This window comes from Eutrema salsugineum, unplaced genomic scaffold (genome assembly GCF_000478725.1).
Source record: "Eutrema salsugineum unplaced genomic scaffold, Eutsalg1_0 scaffold_6, whole genome shotgun sequence".
NCBI lineage: Eukaryota > Viridiplantae > Streptophyta > Magnoliopsida > Brassicales > Brassicaceae > Eutrema > Eutrema salsugineum.
Genome location: NW_006256547.1, coordinates 5,547,822 through 5,563,790, shown reverse-complemented (window position 1 = coordinate 5,563,790; position 15,969 = coordinate 5,547,822). Strand labels below are relative to the sequence as shown.

The window sequence follows — 15,969 nt, the reverse complement described above, 5'->3', positions numbered from 1 at the left end:
AATTACGTCATTTGTGTGTGCATTGTTTACATAACATACAAAAGTGTCATTACTCAATAAATTAGGAAAAACACTACTAATTAATTATTAAAATTTAATCAAATGAACCATGGATTCACATTCCCAACAGAAGGAACTTACAAAGTTAAAACTATGGAGAAGTTTGGTACATGTTAATAGCTCATTGTAATCTTCTAGTTTAAAATTATCCATGGACTTTTGTACTTTTTGAAAAAAAATTAGGATTTTTTTTTTCTTTTTGTGATTCAGAAATTTAAATACAACCACAAATTAATGTAAAGATATTTATTTCAAACAATAGAGAGGTGAACATGTTAATCTCTTATTTCTAAAGTTTTCATATTCTCGCATTTGAATCTATACTATGAGTCTATGACATGGCTTCATGAGAGAAACATGTCAATCAACACTTTCATACTAATTATTTATTTATCTATGGTCCTTCATATGGGGACACCAAAGTATGTGATTGTTAAAGCATTGTTTGCCTAAGCTTCACATCACATTGATTATATTTGTACTAATATGGTTGTTTTTTCCTCTATTTTAATGAAATGCTTTAAGTATCAAACATAATTCAAATTGATTTAAAAATATAGTTATAGATTGATTTTTGAATAGAGAAAACTGATTTTCAATTGTTATATTTATACGCTGATGACTACAATATTAAAATACATAAAGGATATGCTAATACGAAGAATGAGTTAAACAAATGTAGATATTGATATTGTCGACGACCAAATAGTGGGAAATAACAAATTTTAATTATTACTATTTTGTTGACCAAATTTGTTGTATTAGATCGGAGATTAATCCACTAGAGCATACCACCATCCTTAGAAATTAAATGATAAAAATATCCAGATATATGGGAACTTTAACCCTTGTAAAAAGGGAAAAAACCTTAAAAATACCCAACTCGTATAACATTTATTAGAAAAATATCCAAACTTTTTTTACTTTCTTAAAGATACCTGAACTATTAATCATTTCTTTTTAATACACAAACTATTAATCATTCTCTTTTAAATACTCAAACAATTAAATTTGGTAATTTTACAAATCAATAATCTCAAAAACCCAGTTTTACCCTCTATTAGTTCTTAGATTCAATTTATTTTATTAGAAAAACAAAATTATTATATAATTTAAAAACCTGAAAAAAAAATGTTCTCTTTCTAATAACACGAAGAAAAAGTTGATCCAAGTCCGATGACTCTCATATTTCCGGCAAAGAACAGTAACATCAGAATCGTGACTCCAATACTATTAGTGGATCAGATGAGTTCTCTTTCTAATCTCTCCATTTTCTGGTGATTTCCTTGTCGATGGAACTTCTGCAGACTCTAGGAATTCTCGATTCATCTTTTCAGCAAATTTAGATTATCAGAGATGTAAACCAAGATTCCTTCGGTGACACATCTTTCTTTCTTCCTCTCTCACGACAACGACACCTTAGTACGTCATTTCTCTAAAGCAATGAAGATTTAATTCATCAAATTTGACACCAAATTAGATCCTTATTACAATCATCTGAACAGTAATCACGTCGGGTTAGATATCAATAGCTTAAACTCAATCTCGACCTCAAATCCATCGATCTAGCCTCAAATGAATCTAAAATCTGAGAAATCGGCCACTGCTTGGATCGATTACATGATCTTTCTCATTTCTTAAACAGCGAGATGTAGGTAGGGTTTTCTGATTTTGTGTTTTAACAGAAGAAAACACATTGCTTCATCTGGTTGAGAATTTCATTTGCAGAGACATGTTATTAAATTACAGAGAAAATGTCGGAGAAGGAAGATAATTTTATTTTTAGGTTAATAAATTATAATTTGGTTTTCTAATAAAATAAATTGAATCTAACGAGGGTAAAATTGGGTTTATGAAATTATTGTTTTGTAAAATTAGCAAATATAATTGTTTGAGTATTAAAAAGAGAGTGATTAATAGTTTACGTATTTAAAAGAGATGATTAATAGTTCAGGTATTTTTAAGGGAGTCAAAAAAGTTTGGGTATTTTTCTAGTAAATGTTATATAAGTTAGGTATTTTTTAAGTTTTTTTCCCCTTGAAAAAAGAACAAAACATGATTTAACAAAAAAAAAAAATTCTTAATTATAAATATGATGGGTCCAGGGTAATTCCACTTTTCTACTCTCAGTTATTTTCCTTTCAGCTTTATTGTGTATTCACCGTAGATGAAAAAATGAAAATCCTTGTTTAAAGATGTTTGTTTCTCACATCTGAAAGAAAGCTAATCACTATGCGTATGCGGGTAAGATTTGGCTCTTGTTTTACCTTCAAACTTGGGTATTCTTTAACGGTCATATTATAGCCTCTGGAGTTGGTTGACGCAGCCATACTTGTTTTGATTCCACCTCTTCTTCCTGAGAGTTTTGCATTTTCAATAAAAAGAAAAAGAAAAAGAAAATCAACTATCTAACCAAAACTCCCTCCATTCTTTTGAAAAACAATGAAGATAAAATTAGACATTCTGCGTGTATATATATATATATAATATATATATATATATCTTCTAATAAATTGCAAAGGGAGATGTAACATGTTAGTCCATGTGGGTTTCGCGTACAAAATGTTAGGTCTCTTAGGCTCCACGATGTTTTTGTGTCCTACGATCCTTTTTGATTTTCCTATCAATTTTGGTCCATTCAAACATATATAATGTAACAAACTAAGAATTTTAAGTTTTTTTTAAAGAATTTTCAATTCTAATTTTCTTAATAAATTAATGATGCGAAAAGCAGCCTTATGCAGCGATGCAACTATTTATATTTTATAGCATATTATATACTTATAGTTTGAATAGTTGGAATTTTGTAGTTTGGTTTACGCCGCGGAATCAACGTCGTAGTTTAAGCTTACGATTTTCCCAAAATGCGTAATAATAATAAACAGCATGCTATAATAGTGACTTCAACGAGTCATCTATACGTCTCGACTTTCTTATAAGTAGAAATACTGATGTATAATGTTATAACTAAAAAAGGTTATATTATGCCCCGACAGAATACTTAATGATGTTTAAGCACACTTCACCTACCTATAGCTTTTACTCACGAACCGATTGGTCAATTTACCAATTAATACTCCCTCTGTTTCATTATAGTTGATTTTCTAGGTTTTTTTTCTTGTTTTATAATATTTGATTTCCTACATCTAATAAATGCATGTCTCTTCTTTAAACTGAATGAATAATATTAATGCAGGTTGCTTTACTCCATTAACGCATAGTTAAAAAAGAAAAAATAATAATATAAATAATGAAATCAGTTATAAAAGTAACTTAATTAATAAAAATAAACAGTAAATAATTGAGCATTTATAGTTTTTTTAATCTGTGTGTAAATATTCAGAAAATCAACTATAATGAAACAGAGGGAGTAATTGTTATAACTCCTACACCGACTTCCTTTTGCAAACGTTAATAAGATATGAGTAACCTCTAATTAAAGTTCTAATACCGAGAATAACTATCTTTGCAACTTGCAAGTGCACAATGAAGTATCACGGTAGCAATATAGATGTTAAATCCACACATTACAAAATTGTACACATTTGAGAAACGAAAATTAAGGTGATACACTGATACTGGGCACTGGCTCCGTTTTTTTTTAAAAAAAAAATTGTTTTGAAGTGTTTCTTTTGTTTGAAAACGTCAATTGTTTTTTATTTACGAAGTGTAGTTATTACTTTTTTCCTTATTTACTATCATTTTAATGAGAATGAAGAAAGATTTCTGAATGATCGATCCATGTTTCAAACTACCTCTAATTACATCAAATATACAACACAACATTATGCTATAATGGTGTTAATGTCTAAACGTATGGGATACAGTTTAATAGAATCATATCTCCAATAAAAACGAGTTTTTCAATTAAAAAGAACAAGAACAAAATAGACACATGACTCTCGCTTTCTAGCTACCACTGGTACTTCTAGCTCCTAAATATGTGCACTTAACCAATATAAACTATCTTGCAGTAACTTAAATGAGAAGGCCACGGAGTCCTGAACAATGAACATAATACAGTGAATCATCTCAACAAGCAAAGAGATATTAATACATTTAAAGACATATGTAATAACACTTAAGTATGTTTGTTTCCTTTCGATTCTTCTAATGGATATTTGCCTCCTTTTGACTGCAGCATGTTTTAGGTTCCAAAACCCCAAATAAGGCCCACTATATAGACTTTATTTGCCTATGCAGTTTCTTGGACGGTTTGTAGTGATGTAGGCCCATATCGTATTTCTCTTATCGGCGCAGGCCCATATCAGTTAATGCTTGCCTTACTTAACTAGTTCGTATATTAGACGTCTATTTCGCATGTGCATATTATACTATTTCTAGAATACGTGCATATAATTGTTTAAAATATATTATACTCTTGTGCATGGTCGTTTTATGCATAGAAATTCCTTAACCATCCTCACCTATTTTTTTCGTTTCTTCTTCAGACCTACCTTTTTATTTGTATATGATTTTAGCTATCTTGAATACGGTGATAGTGTGGAATAATATATATAATTTGTATTTTTTAATACAATTTCGGGTCTATGGGGATTTTATATCTATAGTTTATCGAATGTGAACAGGATGTAAGTAACTTGACTATTTTTCTACCCTGAGAGAGGACCCATTTCAATGTGGAAAAGTATGGAAGAAAATGAGCTGTGATAGGTGGTCGATCTCAGTTTAAAAGTAAAACCATTTACTTAAGAAACATAGATGAGCAAATAATAAAGTTGTGAGAGATATAAGGCAGGAAGAGTTGAAGTACAATGTCAGATAAGGGACCCTCTGTGTGTTACAGAGGCAATGCAATTGTCAACATCTTATCATCATCAACCCACGTTTCGTTCATTCCTCGGTACACTGTGTACTAAATTACTTGAAAAACTTCTACATATCATATATAGGCCCGCATTGATTTTATGTGCATCCATGTGGTCTCTGATCGCTCTCTAATCTCTTTCTTGATTCGAAGATGAGACTGATTTCGAGATTATAAGTACCAGATGATCAATACCACCATAAAATGTTATATACATAAATAAATAAAAATAGCCATGTGTTATAACTTAGTGTAATGTAGCCATTTCTTGATTATTTTAAATTGTTGATTTTTCTTTTAATTGAATTATTCGATTAATGGCTTTGTTACCCTGAGTGCTCATTGTTTTGAAATTAAAATAATGATTCTAATGTCTATAATTAATTAGTCTCTAGTTGAAAACCAAAACATGAAGCTCCTCTCATACTTGTGATTTCCTTTTTTGCGTAGACGGTTTCGGTCAAATTTGTCTATAAATTATTGATATATTACATCAATCATATGTTTCCTCTTGGTCTTTTTGTTAATTGGTCGCATGCGTAGTGTCACGGAGTTAATGATTTGAGATCATTCTAGTCCAATGAACTACGTTCAATAATATTAAGACTAAGATTTTTTTTTTTCCAATAACCATGAGATCTATGCTAAACCTTAGATTAATCTTTGAAGTGAAATCGTGGTGGGAATATTCCAACTCTGGTATTTAAATTTATATATAGGGTGAACCATTAGTTGGCTTAAGCTTTTTTTTTCCTATGAAAATTAGTTTTTTTATGATACTTCTAATGTATTAATTATCGAACATTTGTACACGGTCATGTCGAAACGAGTTTTTGGTCGTACTCAGCTCAATCCTTATACATTATGTGCAGTATCAAACATGGGTTGAAATATTAAGCCAAATGGTAAAATCGAACCAGTATATACCACATACGTTTTTGTTATGGGTTTCTCGTGTTTTAAACCAAACCCGAACAATTAATGTCGTACTCATTAACCCGTAACGCTGATAGCTAGCTCACTTGGTTAGCGTTAATTTCGTTAGTAAAAAAAGATGAATCTCTGCTTTTGTTTTTTGTTTTACAACGAATCTTTGTTTCCAAATTCGAAACTCTGCTGAAAATAGATAATTTACGCTTTAGTAGGTATTATCGAAAACTAGTCAAGTATCAAAAGAGAACGTATGTAGCAATGTCCTAAAATTGATTGATATGATGTTCTGAAATGATTGATATATATATGTATATTTTTTTTTTTACAACGAAATGATTGATATATATATACAGGAACTATTACACATATGAACTGTTTGCTAAAATATGAATAATACAACGAGAGACACTGTTGAAAATGGAGAAGGTAATAAGGCACATGTCTGCCCTTTTGCCTTCTTATCAATCATCATACAACTAAAAGGGAAATATTTGTGAAAACCCAAAAGAAAAAAGACTTCAAAGACTTTTTACTTGCCTATCCAAATATGTTTAAGAAAATTATAACACTGTCAAACGCCTTTTCTATTTAACCAGCTATAATTTGTTTTAAATTTAGAGAAACTACAGTTGAGCCGGTTCAGGGCTGTTTAATGCCAAATACCACCACAAGCCCACACACTGGCAAACTTGACTCTTGATAAATTGTGGGTCGTCTGTAGCATCTAGGATTAAATAAGAACCGTACTCTCTCTTTTTTTGTCAACAAAACCGTAATATAAAATATACAAAAAAAGAGATAGAAATATATATATAGCTCCAAAACGGATTGGACTAAAAAGTCGATCAAGTTTAAGTTGACGGGTTCTGAATTCGAAAAATTCAAACAAAGATATATTTACGAGCAAATCAAATATCAAAATTTAGTATATGCTATATACTTATATCTTAAATACTAACAAATTTAGATTGAAGATATCATAAATATAATATGTAGACATATAAACACTTTTAAGAATGTTTTCTGACCCCAAATTTTTTTTTAAGAATGATTATTTATCAACTTAATTATGAAAACTTTAAATTAAAAAAAAAATCGAATAATTCGTTTGTTTGATTGTTCTATTATTTCAGACAATCAAAATTATGCCTAAATTCGATTAGTTTCCTCATGTTTCTCTACACTACCTACTACGAGTATAATAATAGTATATATACAAAATACGACACATACATACTACTGTAAAGTGAAAACCTAACGCACTGGACACTTGAGGTGTGTCAGTAAGTGGGGACATGCGAGGCCTTCCCAATGCTGCTTCATGTTCAATCTATTTCTTTATATTGAAAGCAATTTATTTTAAAGTTGTAATGATAACGCAAACACAGTAACACTTTCCATAAAATTCATAACTCGATTCAGCTTTTCCTGAGGTGTTCATTACTTTCGCGTGAGATACTTTTAGTTTTATGTGATGTAGGTAAAAAGTATATTGTCCTTTTATTTAATTCATAAGGAATTCTTTTAATGTTATCGTCTGTCATATTTAATCCATTCTGCATCAAACGCGATTTATTTTTAAAAACCATCGATCCGTGTGCATTAAGCGCTTGTGTCTTTGAAATTTTAATTCTATGTATCGCGTTGTAATCGCATGTTTTGCAAACATATATCGTGGGATGTTAAAAAAAAAAGAGTAACATGTTTTGTGTCACACTCACACGGATGGAGAGCATTTTATGTTAACTTGGCCAACTCTACACATGTTTAAGAAATAACCAATTTTCTACCCTTATTTTGATTGATTGATTTTTTTTTAAATAATATAAAAAAAAATTTACAAGTAGCTCTAGTCTTTATCTTAAAGGTGGATTTGACAAAACCACATGCAAAGCAACTAAAAGCAAAGAGATCCAACCGATAGAATAAGATTAAAGAGCTTCACAGTTGGTTTCTTTAGTTTGTTTTTCTTTTCATATAATTATTGAACTTTATGTCCATACACACCGAATAAAAGAAAAAAACAATGAGAAAATATCTGAAAAATTCAAGAACATCCTTTCATTTTCATCACCCCAACAATTAGAAGATAAATATACAATATTATATTTGAGAATTGAGATCAAGTGAGTCATGGGTTTTTCAATGCTTATGCTTCCTTAAACTTTTAGTTCAATTTCCGCTTGGGACGAAGACAAATGTTTTCTGATGGAAAACGTATGATTTTTTTTTTATTCAAACTTCTTAATTAAACCACTCACAACAACATGTCCGACCGATTTTACTTACCAACAAAAAAGTTTTTGGGAAATCTTGATGAACCAAAATATAGAAGGAAGAAAAGCTATTCTGAGGCATAAGTCAAAAACATAACGAAAACATAGTTGCGTCTCATGTCTCAGAAAGGGCACATAAGAGAAAAAACCTTAAAGAACCTTGATAAACACTCAAAAGCTTCATTATCTACACCTATTCATATTATGATTATCGTCCAAAGAAACCTTCCATATTAAAGTTTTTGATAAAAAAAATTACACAAACCCACTTTTGTTTTTTAATCCATCACACGCTTCAAATCCTATGCGTTTGAAGCTGTAGCAGCCTTGAATAAGCTCCCTCTGGTCGGCTTACGAGCTCGGAATGGCTGCCTTGCTCCACAATCCTCCCGTCTTGAATCACACCGATGCAGTCAACGCCTCTTATGGTGGACAAGCGGTGAGCAACTACCACAGTGGTCCGGCCTCTCATGAGTCTCTCTAAAGCTTCTTGCAAGACGCATTCTGATTCTGCATCCAGTGCGCTTGTTGCTTCATCTAGAAGCAACACAGTAGGGTTCTTGAGAACGGCTCTTGCTATAGCAATCCTCTGTTTCTGTCCACCTGATAACTGCACTCCTCTCTCTCCCACTGGAGTTTTGTAACCTTCGGGTAAACCACTGATGAAACCGTGAGCGTTTGCTGCTCGAGCCGCCTCGATTACCTCAGATTCAGTCGCACCATCTTTCCCATATGCAATGTTATCGAAGATGGTTGCTGCGAAAAGAGCTGGTTCTTGTTGAACAAGACCGATCTTGAGCCTCAAAGACTTCAGGTTCAGCCGGCGGATGTCTTTGCCATCAATCATGACTTTCCCGGCAAGCGGGTCGTAAAACCGCTCGATCATGGCGATCACAGAGCTTTTCCCTGAACCACTCGCGCCTACAAGAGCTTGGCTATGTCCAGCTCTGATTCTGAGGTTAAAGTCTCTGAAAACCATGACGTCGGGTCTTGAAGGGTAAGCGAAATCCACATGCCTAAAATCAATGTCTCCACGGATTGTCTCGACCGGATCAGCATCAGCATCGTCCGGGTCAATCCGGGTTTGCCTATCTAAGACCGAGAAAACTGAACCGACCGCTTCACCTCCCCGGATGATTTCAGGAGCAAGACTGACAGTTTCAGCAACAGAGTTTGCAGTAATGACCAAAACCACAAAGACTTTGATCACTTTGGAGAAGGTTGACTTGCCTTCGCTCACAAGGTGAGCACCGTACCAGAGGATTAGAGCCTCGGATCCATAGAGAGCAAGCTGGGAGAGGCCAAAGAGGAAACCCGAGGTTTGACTCCGGTATAAGCTTCTTTTCTGAGGGACACGAAGCTCGTGACAAAACAAAGAGAGGATTTTGCTCTGCGCATTAAAGGCTGCTACGGTTCTAATGTTGCTTACTCCTTCACCAGCAATCATTGAAGTCTTTGCATGAGCCTTGGCTGTGTCTCCGGCAAAGCCCTTCAGAGATAGTTGCTGCAATATTTATACTTATTCATCAGAACAATTATAGATGGTAATTAACAGTTAAGCCTTAGCAAATTAGATTGGCATACAAATATCTAATCTTTTAATGTACTTTTGTTCACTTTCTTTATCTTTGTGAAGTCCCTGGTAAAACATGATGCAGAATGCAAAAAACTTCAACCCCATCAATTATAGTGCAAGTACATTGTATCTCTATGTCCGTGTGCGTGAAATCTATCGATAGATTTTCATCTAATAATTAGGTCACGGGTGAAGAATCTTATTGAGATTTTGAAAAAATGTTGGTGATATCTAAGCAAATGTCTGAAGCTTGCAGCTAGTAAAAACAAAAACTTTTCACAACCTAGTGTACCAAACAAAGAAACACAAGCAAACATAGACCATTGGTAGATTGTTAAACACTGACACTCTGACACATACACACAGCTGGGATAAGTAAATTTAAACACTGAGACAACAACTTTGACCAATGAAGAAAACAACAGAAAAAGAGTGGTTTTTTAAATAAGTTTATGCTCTTCTTACACAACACAATGTCTATTAATAATTTAATTGGTTCTTGGATAAAAGAAAAGTTGCAGGTTTTGTTGGATTTTGTGTGCATATGAGAAATGGTATTATGGGCAAAAGAATTAAATAATACGAGAGTGGGATCAGATTTAAGAGTTCAGAGAGTGAAGTAAATATGAAAGCTTAAAGTAGGAAAGATTTAGCAGAAGTAAAGTAATCAAAGAGATACACAAAAGACAGAGGAATCTTAGCTATTTTCGTGAACACTGTTATCTACCAATAGAAACTATATAATAAATCTTCTTCACAGATGCCCAGAAATTAAAGTCTACTGTTTTTCACATTTATTGATGTGAGGGCTCCATGATCTTGACCCTTACACTATTCTCAAAAAGGAGAAGAAAAAAAAAGCCTCAATAATTCTTTTATGATTATTTTTGTAAAAATAAATGCACTCAGAGAAGACGAAGAAGAAGCACGTGCAGAGGCAGTGGGTGTGTTGCCATGTTCTATAAAGTTTTGAACTTTTGCAAAATAGAGATATAAAAATAGATAAAAACTGGCCTTTTGTCGTTTTTTCGGGAGATCATAATGGTGGATGCAAGATTCCCATAAATCCAACAAAACTCACAAATTTAGAAAACAGAAAAAATAGGCTAGTTACTCTTTTACTTAATTTAAAATTTGATGTGCAGACTCAATGAGACCATAACCCTCAAAGATTTTTAAATGATTGGATGCATATGTAGTTGCAAAATAAGAATTGAAATTGAAAGATGAGATTTTTACCTGAGCAAAGTTTGCAAGGACAAGAAGAGGGAATGTGCCTAGTATGAGAAGAGAGACTCTCCATTCAACTATGAAGGCAACTATGAAGGATGTGAGAAGTGAAGTCATGTTTTGCAGAATCACTGAGATTCTCTCGGCTATGGCAGATTTAACATCGGCTGCATCAGTGGCTAACCGTGCAGCAACCAGGCTCGAGTTGTGTTCATCCTCATCGAACCAACCAACCTCGTTCCTCAAGATAGCTGATTAAGAAACAAACAAAAAAAAAATCAGAAATGTAACGATGTTTCAGCAAATTCAAGAGAAAAGTTCAGATTTTGAAAGTACCTGAGAGCATCATTCTTCTTACTCTTGTGGTGAGGTTTTCTCCCATTATGCTAAAGAAGTAATGTTGGATCAAATAAGCCCCCACGGCGTAGAGACCAGCACCGATGTAGATGAAAACATACTCTTTTGTTTTTCTCTCCATTGAATCATAGTCTGTGTAGTAGAAGACTTCGATCATATTACTCATCACAATAGCAAAGGTAGGACCGATAAAACCAGAAAGAACCGAACCAACTGCTCCCATGATTGAGTAAGGCCATTCCGGTGCATTAAGCTTGAGAAGCCTGTAGAAGTAGTTTTGAGGCGCACGAGTCTTTCGATCAGTCTCTGCGTTTGAAATCATCTCTATCCGGCCATCAGCTCCAGTGCTGTACGAATAGCTCAGGTTCCTAAGACTTCCTGATCTTAAACTGAGTGATTTCGTTGACAGAGAATGGCTCAAACGGGTTGAACGGTTGCGACGTGTTGACGGGTTTGAGAAGTCCCGAGTACCGACCATCTCTTGAAACCTGATGAGGGATGCGTAAGCACCGGATTTGGCAATGAGTTCTTCATGTGTTCCGGTTTCAACGACTTGGCCTTGTTGTATCACCGCAATGGAATCAACATTTCTAATGGTGCAGAGACGATGAGCAACAACCACGGTGGTCCTCCCAACCATGACTCTGTCTAAAGCTTCCTGAACAATGCTCTCAGAGCTAGCATCAAGAGCACTTGTAGCTTCATCTAGTAACAGAATCTTAGGGTCTTTCAACATCGCCCTAGCAATTGCAATCCTCTGCTTCTGTCCACCTGAGAGTTGAACACCACGTTCTCCAACCTATTTGTGATAGACACATTCACCAAAAAGAAGAAGAGAATAAGCAAAATGGCCATGAGACTTTGTTAGACATATCAACAAATATCATCAATCAGTAGTGATACCTGTGTGTCGTAACCTTTAGGAAGCAACGTAATGAAGCTATGCGCATTCGCAGCAGAAGCAGCAGCTTCAACTTCCACCATTGTTGCATCCGGTTTCCCGTAGAGTATGTTTTCAAGTATGGTGGTGGCAAAGAGCGCAGGTTCTTGATTCACAAGCCCGATTTGTTCACGCAAAAACTTCAATTGAAGCGTCTTTATCTCAACACCATCCAGCAGAATTTGCCCTGCTCATCAAGAGGAAAAAAAACAAAGTTATTATGATCCAGTCACTAATATAAAGACGACTGAGAAAGTTTTCGGATTCAAACTTACCGTTGTTTGGGTCGTAAAATCTCTCAATGAGGGAAACAACAGTACTCTTTCCAGAGCCACTGCCACCAACCACCGCCACAGTTTTCCCAGAAGGGAAGAAAATCGAAAAGTTTCTGAAGATGATAACATCAGGCCGTGAAGGGTAGCTAAAAGTCACATCTTTAAACTCAATGTTTCCATGAACTTGGTCCAAGCATTTCCCGTCCAATGGGTCTTGGATTATCGTGGGTCTCTGGTTAATTATTTCCATCAACTTGAAACCGGCTGCTTTACCTTTGCTAAAGGCCCCAAGATTAGAGAAAGATTGTCCCAAGCTCCTAAAACAACAGCAAAAGAAAACGTCACATCCTAAGTATAACAAAACACCTTTACAAAAACGACGGTGTTATGTTCTGTTTCTTACATTCCACCAACAATGGCAGAGAATATAGCAGTGAATGCCTTTCCTCCATCGGTTGTTCCACTCCTGATGAAAACGCCGGCATACCAAAAAACCAGAGCCCATGACATACAAGCTATTCCATATGTACATCCTAAACCCAATCCTTTAGCCATCCCGGCTTTGTAACCGAGCTTAAGCGTATACTGAATCGCATCAGAATACGAGCTCAGAGCCTTGCTCTCCCCAACATAAGAGTAAACAGTTCGAACTTGAGCAATTGCCTGTAAATTCACCAGGAAAAAAAAATTAAGCCTTTTTGGTAATTCTGATCAGAAAATAGAAAGAAAAAGCTAATGATTGACTTAAGATTTGACCAAAGAAAAGTTAAAAGATTAATTAATAAAATCACTGTTTGAGTCCTTGTTGGATTGAATGAGAAGGAAGAGAAACATAATCATTAGAAAGATCAAGTACAAAGAGCAAGCCTAACAACAGTAGAAAGCATTACGTCGAACAGTTTGTGGTCAATTAAAGAAAAACAAAAACAGAAAGACAAAAAGAAAAGATTTTTTTTTACCTGCTCGGCTATAACGCCGGCGTTGGCATAAGATTCACGGCTCTTTGAAGTAATTCCGGTGAGAGTGTAAGCGTATAAACCGCCGGCGAAAGCGATTCCGGGAATCACCGCCACACTCAACAAAGCTAATCTCCATGCTGACACAAACCCAACCACAAGCCCCGCCAAAAACGTTGACAAGTAATGTATGAAATTCCCAACCTGAGTAATTTCAAAAAAAAAAAAAAAAAAAAAATTGAATTTTTACACCTACTCTGGTATTAAACCACAAAACCCAGAAGAAACGATAGTGGTATAATAACGCGGGGGGCCCAGCGCACGTTAACTCGTGCTTACTAACGTGCGCCAAGGAGACAATAGGACATGTACAAATGGAAAAACCATCGTCTTCCTTCCCTACCCACCTGAAGGCGCACGATTATTGACGGGTTTGATAATGTAAACGGGGCAAAGCTCTGATAGAGATTGATCAGAGAAAAATGGGACCCGCCGGAAAAAAAAAAAAAAACCCCCCAAATACTAGATTTTGGATGGCCCGAAAATACAGAACATGTCTCGTACAATTACGGAACGGCTAAATCATCAAGTTGCAACTTGCAACAACCAAAAAAAAAAAGAAGAAGCTTTTTTTTGTTTTACCTTCTCGCTAATGGCGTCTTGAACAAGAAGAGTATCGGTAGAGACACTGAAGACAATGTCGCCAGTTCTTGCATCGGTATCGAAGAATCCAACGTCTTGTTTTAGAACAGCTTCAAGATATTTCTTCCTCAATGCAGCTACTTGCCTTTCTCCAGAGTACATCCAACATGCAATCTCTGGATTTTAAATTGTTTTTAAATTTGATTATAAATATGAATAAAATTAGGAGAATTTTTATTGAAGCGTAATAAATGTGAGAGAGATGCCGATTCGATGACGGCTTAATCGATACGGACAAAGTAGGAGTCCATGAATCACGTGTACTCGGCTTATCCTAGCTTTTATTTTTTTCCAATTACAAAAAATTAATTTTTTTTAAGGATATATGAACTTGAACTCTTTTGATGTGATTTCTGGGTTTATTGATTGAAGCAAAACAAAAAAAAAGTGGATTTTTTATTTTTATATTGAGAAAGTATAAAGGTTGAATCTTTTTTCGATCCTATCATATATATACAAATGTGATTTCTGTTTCTGGATTTATTGACTGAAGTAAACAAAAAAAAAAGTATTGGTTTTTTCAATTGACAAACCTGCGTATGAAGAGAAGCAAACCACCAGACCCAAGTAGACGAAATACAGAGCATACTGCAATTTAAGACAGAAGAAAACAGATCAGATCTTGGATCTAATTTTATTGTAAAAAACAAGAGAAAAGGAGGGATTTTGATTTCACCTTGGAGACTTCATGTGTCATTTGCTGCAAATCCATCTGATTTTTGCCGAATCCATTGACCATTTCACCGAAAAGCAAGAAAAAGACAGGCATGGAGGAGCCATGAATAATGGCGCCAAGAGAGCCAGTGATCATCAAGAGATAGTCGAATTTATCGGCGAAAGAGAATAGCTTGAAGAACGGTAAGCTCTGTTCTTTCTTCTTCTCTGCCTCCGCCGGCGGAACGGCTTTTCCATCCGCCGCAGTTGCCGTCGCCTCCGACATTTTTTGGATCAGAGCTATTAGGCGAGAAAATAGTAAGAAGAACCGAGTTAGAGCGAGTCAGAGACGAGTTGGCTCAGAGAGAAAACGAGGTCATCTATAATGTGGAGGAGAGATCTTAGAGCAGAGAGAAAGAAAGAAAGAAAACGTTTGTATAAAAAGGTCTCGAGAAAAAAAAAACTGACAATTGTTTTGTGAGTTCGAGAACTCTTTACGAGTGTCTTGTTTGAAAGTGATGAAATTAGAAAGAAAAAAAATGGAGGAGAGAGAGAGAATGAGAGTGAGCAGATGGAGGTGTGATGTTTATTTATATAGAGAGGAGAGAGAGAGAGAGCACAAGTGTTGAAGAAGACCAGTGGTCAAAGAGACTATGAGAATTAAGAACATTGAGAAATTAGATAGCGAGATTCGTCTGCTCGTGAAGACCAGTGAGTAATTTTGCTGTAATTAATGTGGAGATCTAAACTTAATAAGAGGAAAAATGCAGTCCAGTGAAAATAAGGCCATTTGGTGTAAATAATTAATTAATACTTGTTGGACTGATCTATTTTTGCTGATGTTAAATTTGGTAATTTCCTTAAAATGATGTGGTATTCAATTAATAGTTTTGAATATCACCAATCCAAATTTGGTTATAGGTTTAAGATTGTATATATATTTTTAACAAATATGCAAGTCGAAACTCTCTGGTCAAAATATACAAATCGTTTAATTTGTTATGTTCAATAAAATCATGTTACAGTTTTGACATAAATCTTTTACACAATGTTAATTATGGTTTATTATGAATTTTCAACTCAAAACTAATTAATAATTAGTGGGGTGACACTATTCATATTTTTCAGATTTGATGTGAGATTTATACATAATCTAATATACTTCGTGCTCAGGCTTCAACA

General features: G+C 34.6%; 1 protein-coding gene across 1 annotated transcript; it reads right to left on the bottom strand.

The window, feature by feature from the left end:
• Positions 1-8,191: 8,191 nt before the first annotated feature.
• LOC18013058 (ABC transporter B family member 19) lies at positions 8,192-15,327 on the bottom strand. Its single transcript, XM_006395271.2, has 10 exons — positions 14,810-15,327; positions 14,667-14,721; positions 14,074-14,249; positions 13,435-13,635; positions 12,879-13,138; positions 12,476-12,792; positions 12,164-12,387; positions 11,240-12,059; positions 10,913-11,154; positions 8,192-9,601 (listed from the first exon to the last, which is right to left on the bottom strand). The coding sequence occupies exons 1-10, from the start codon at positions 15,071-15,073 to the stop codon at positions 8,393-8,395; spliced, it is 3,768 nt and encodes a 1,255-aa protein (XP_006395333.1). The 5' UTR covers positions 15,074-15,327; the 3' UTR covers positions 8,192-8,392.
• Positions 15,328-15,969: the final 642 nt, after the last annotated feature.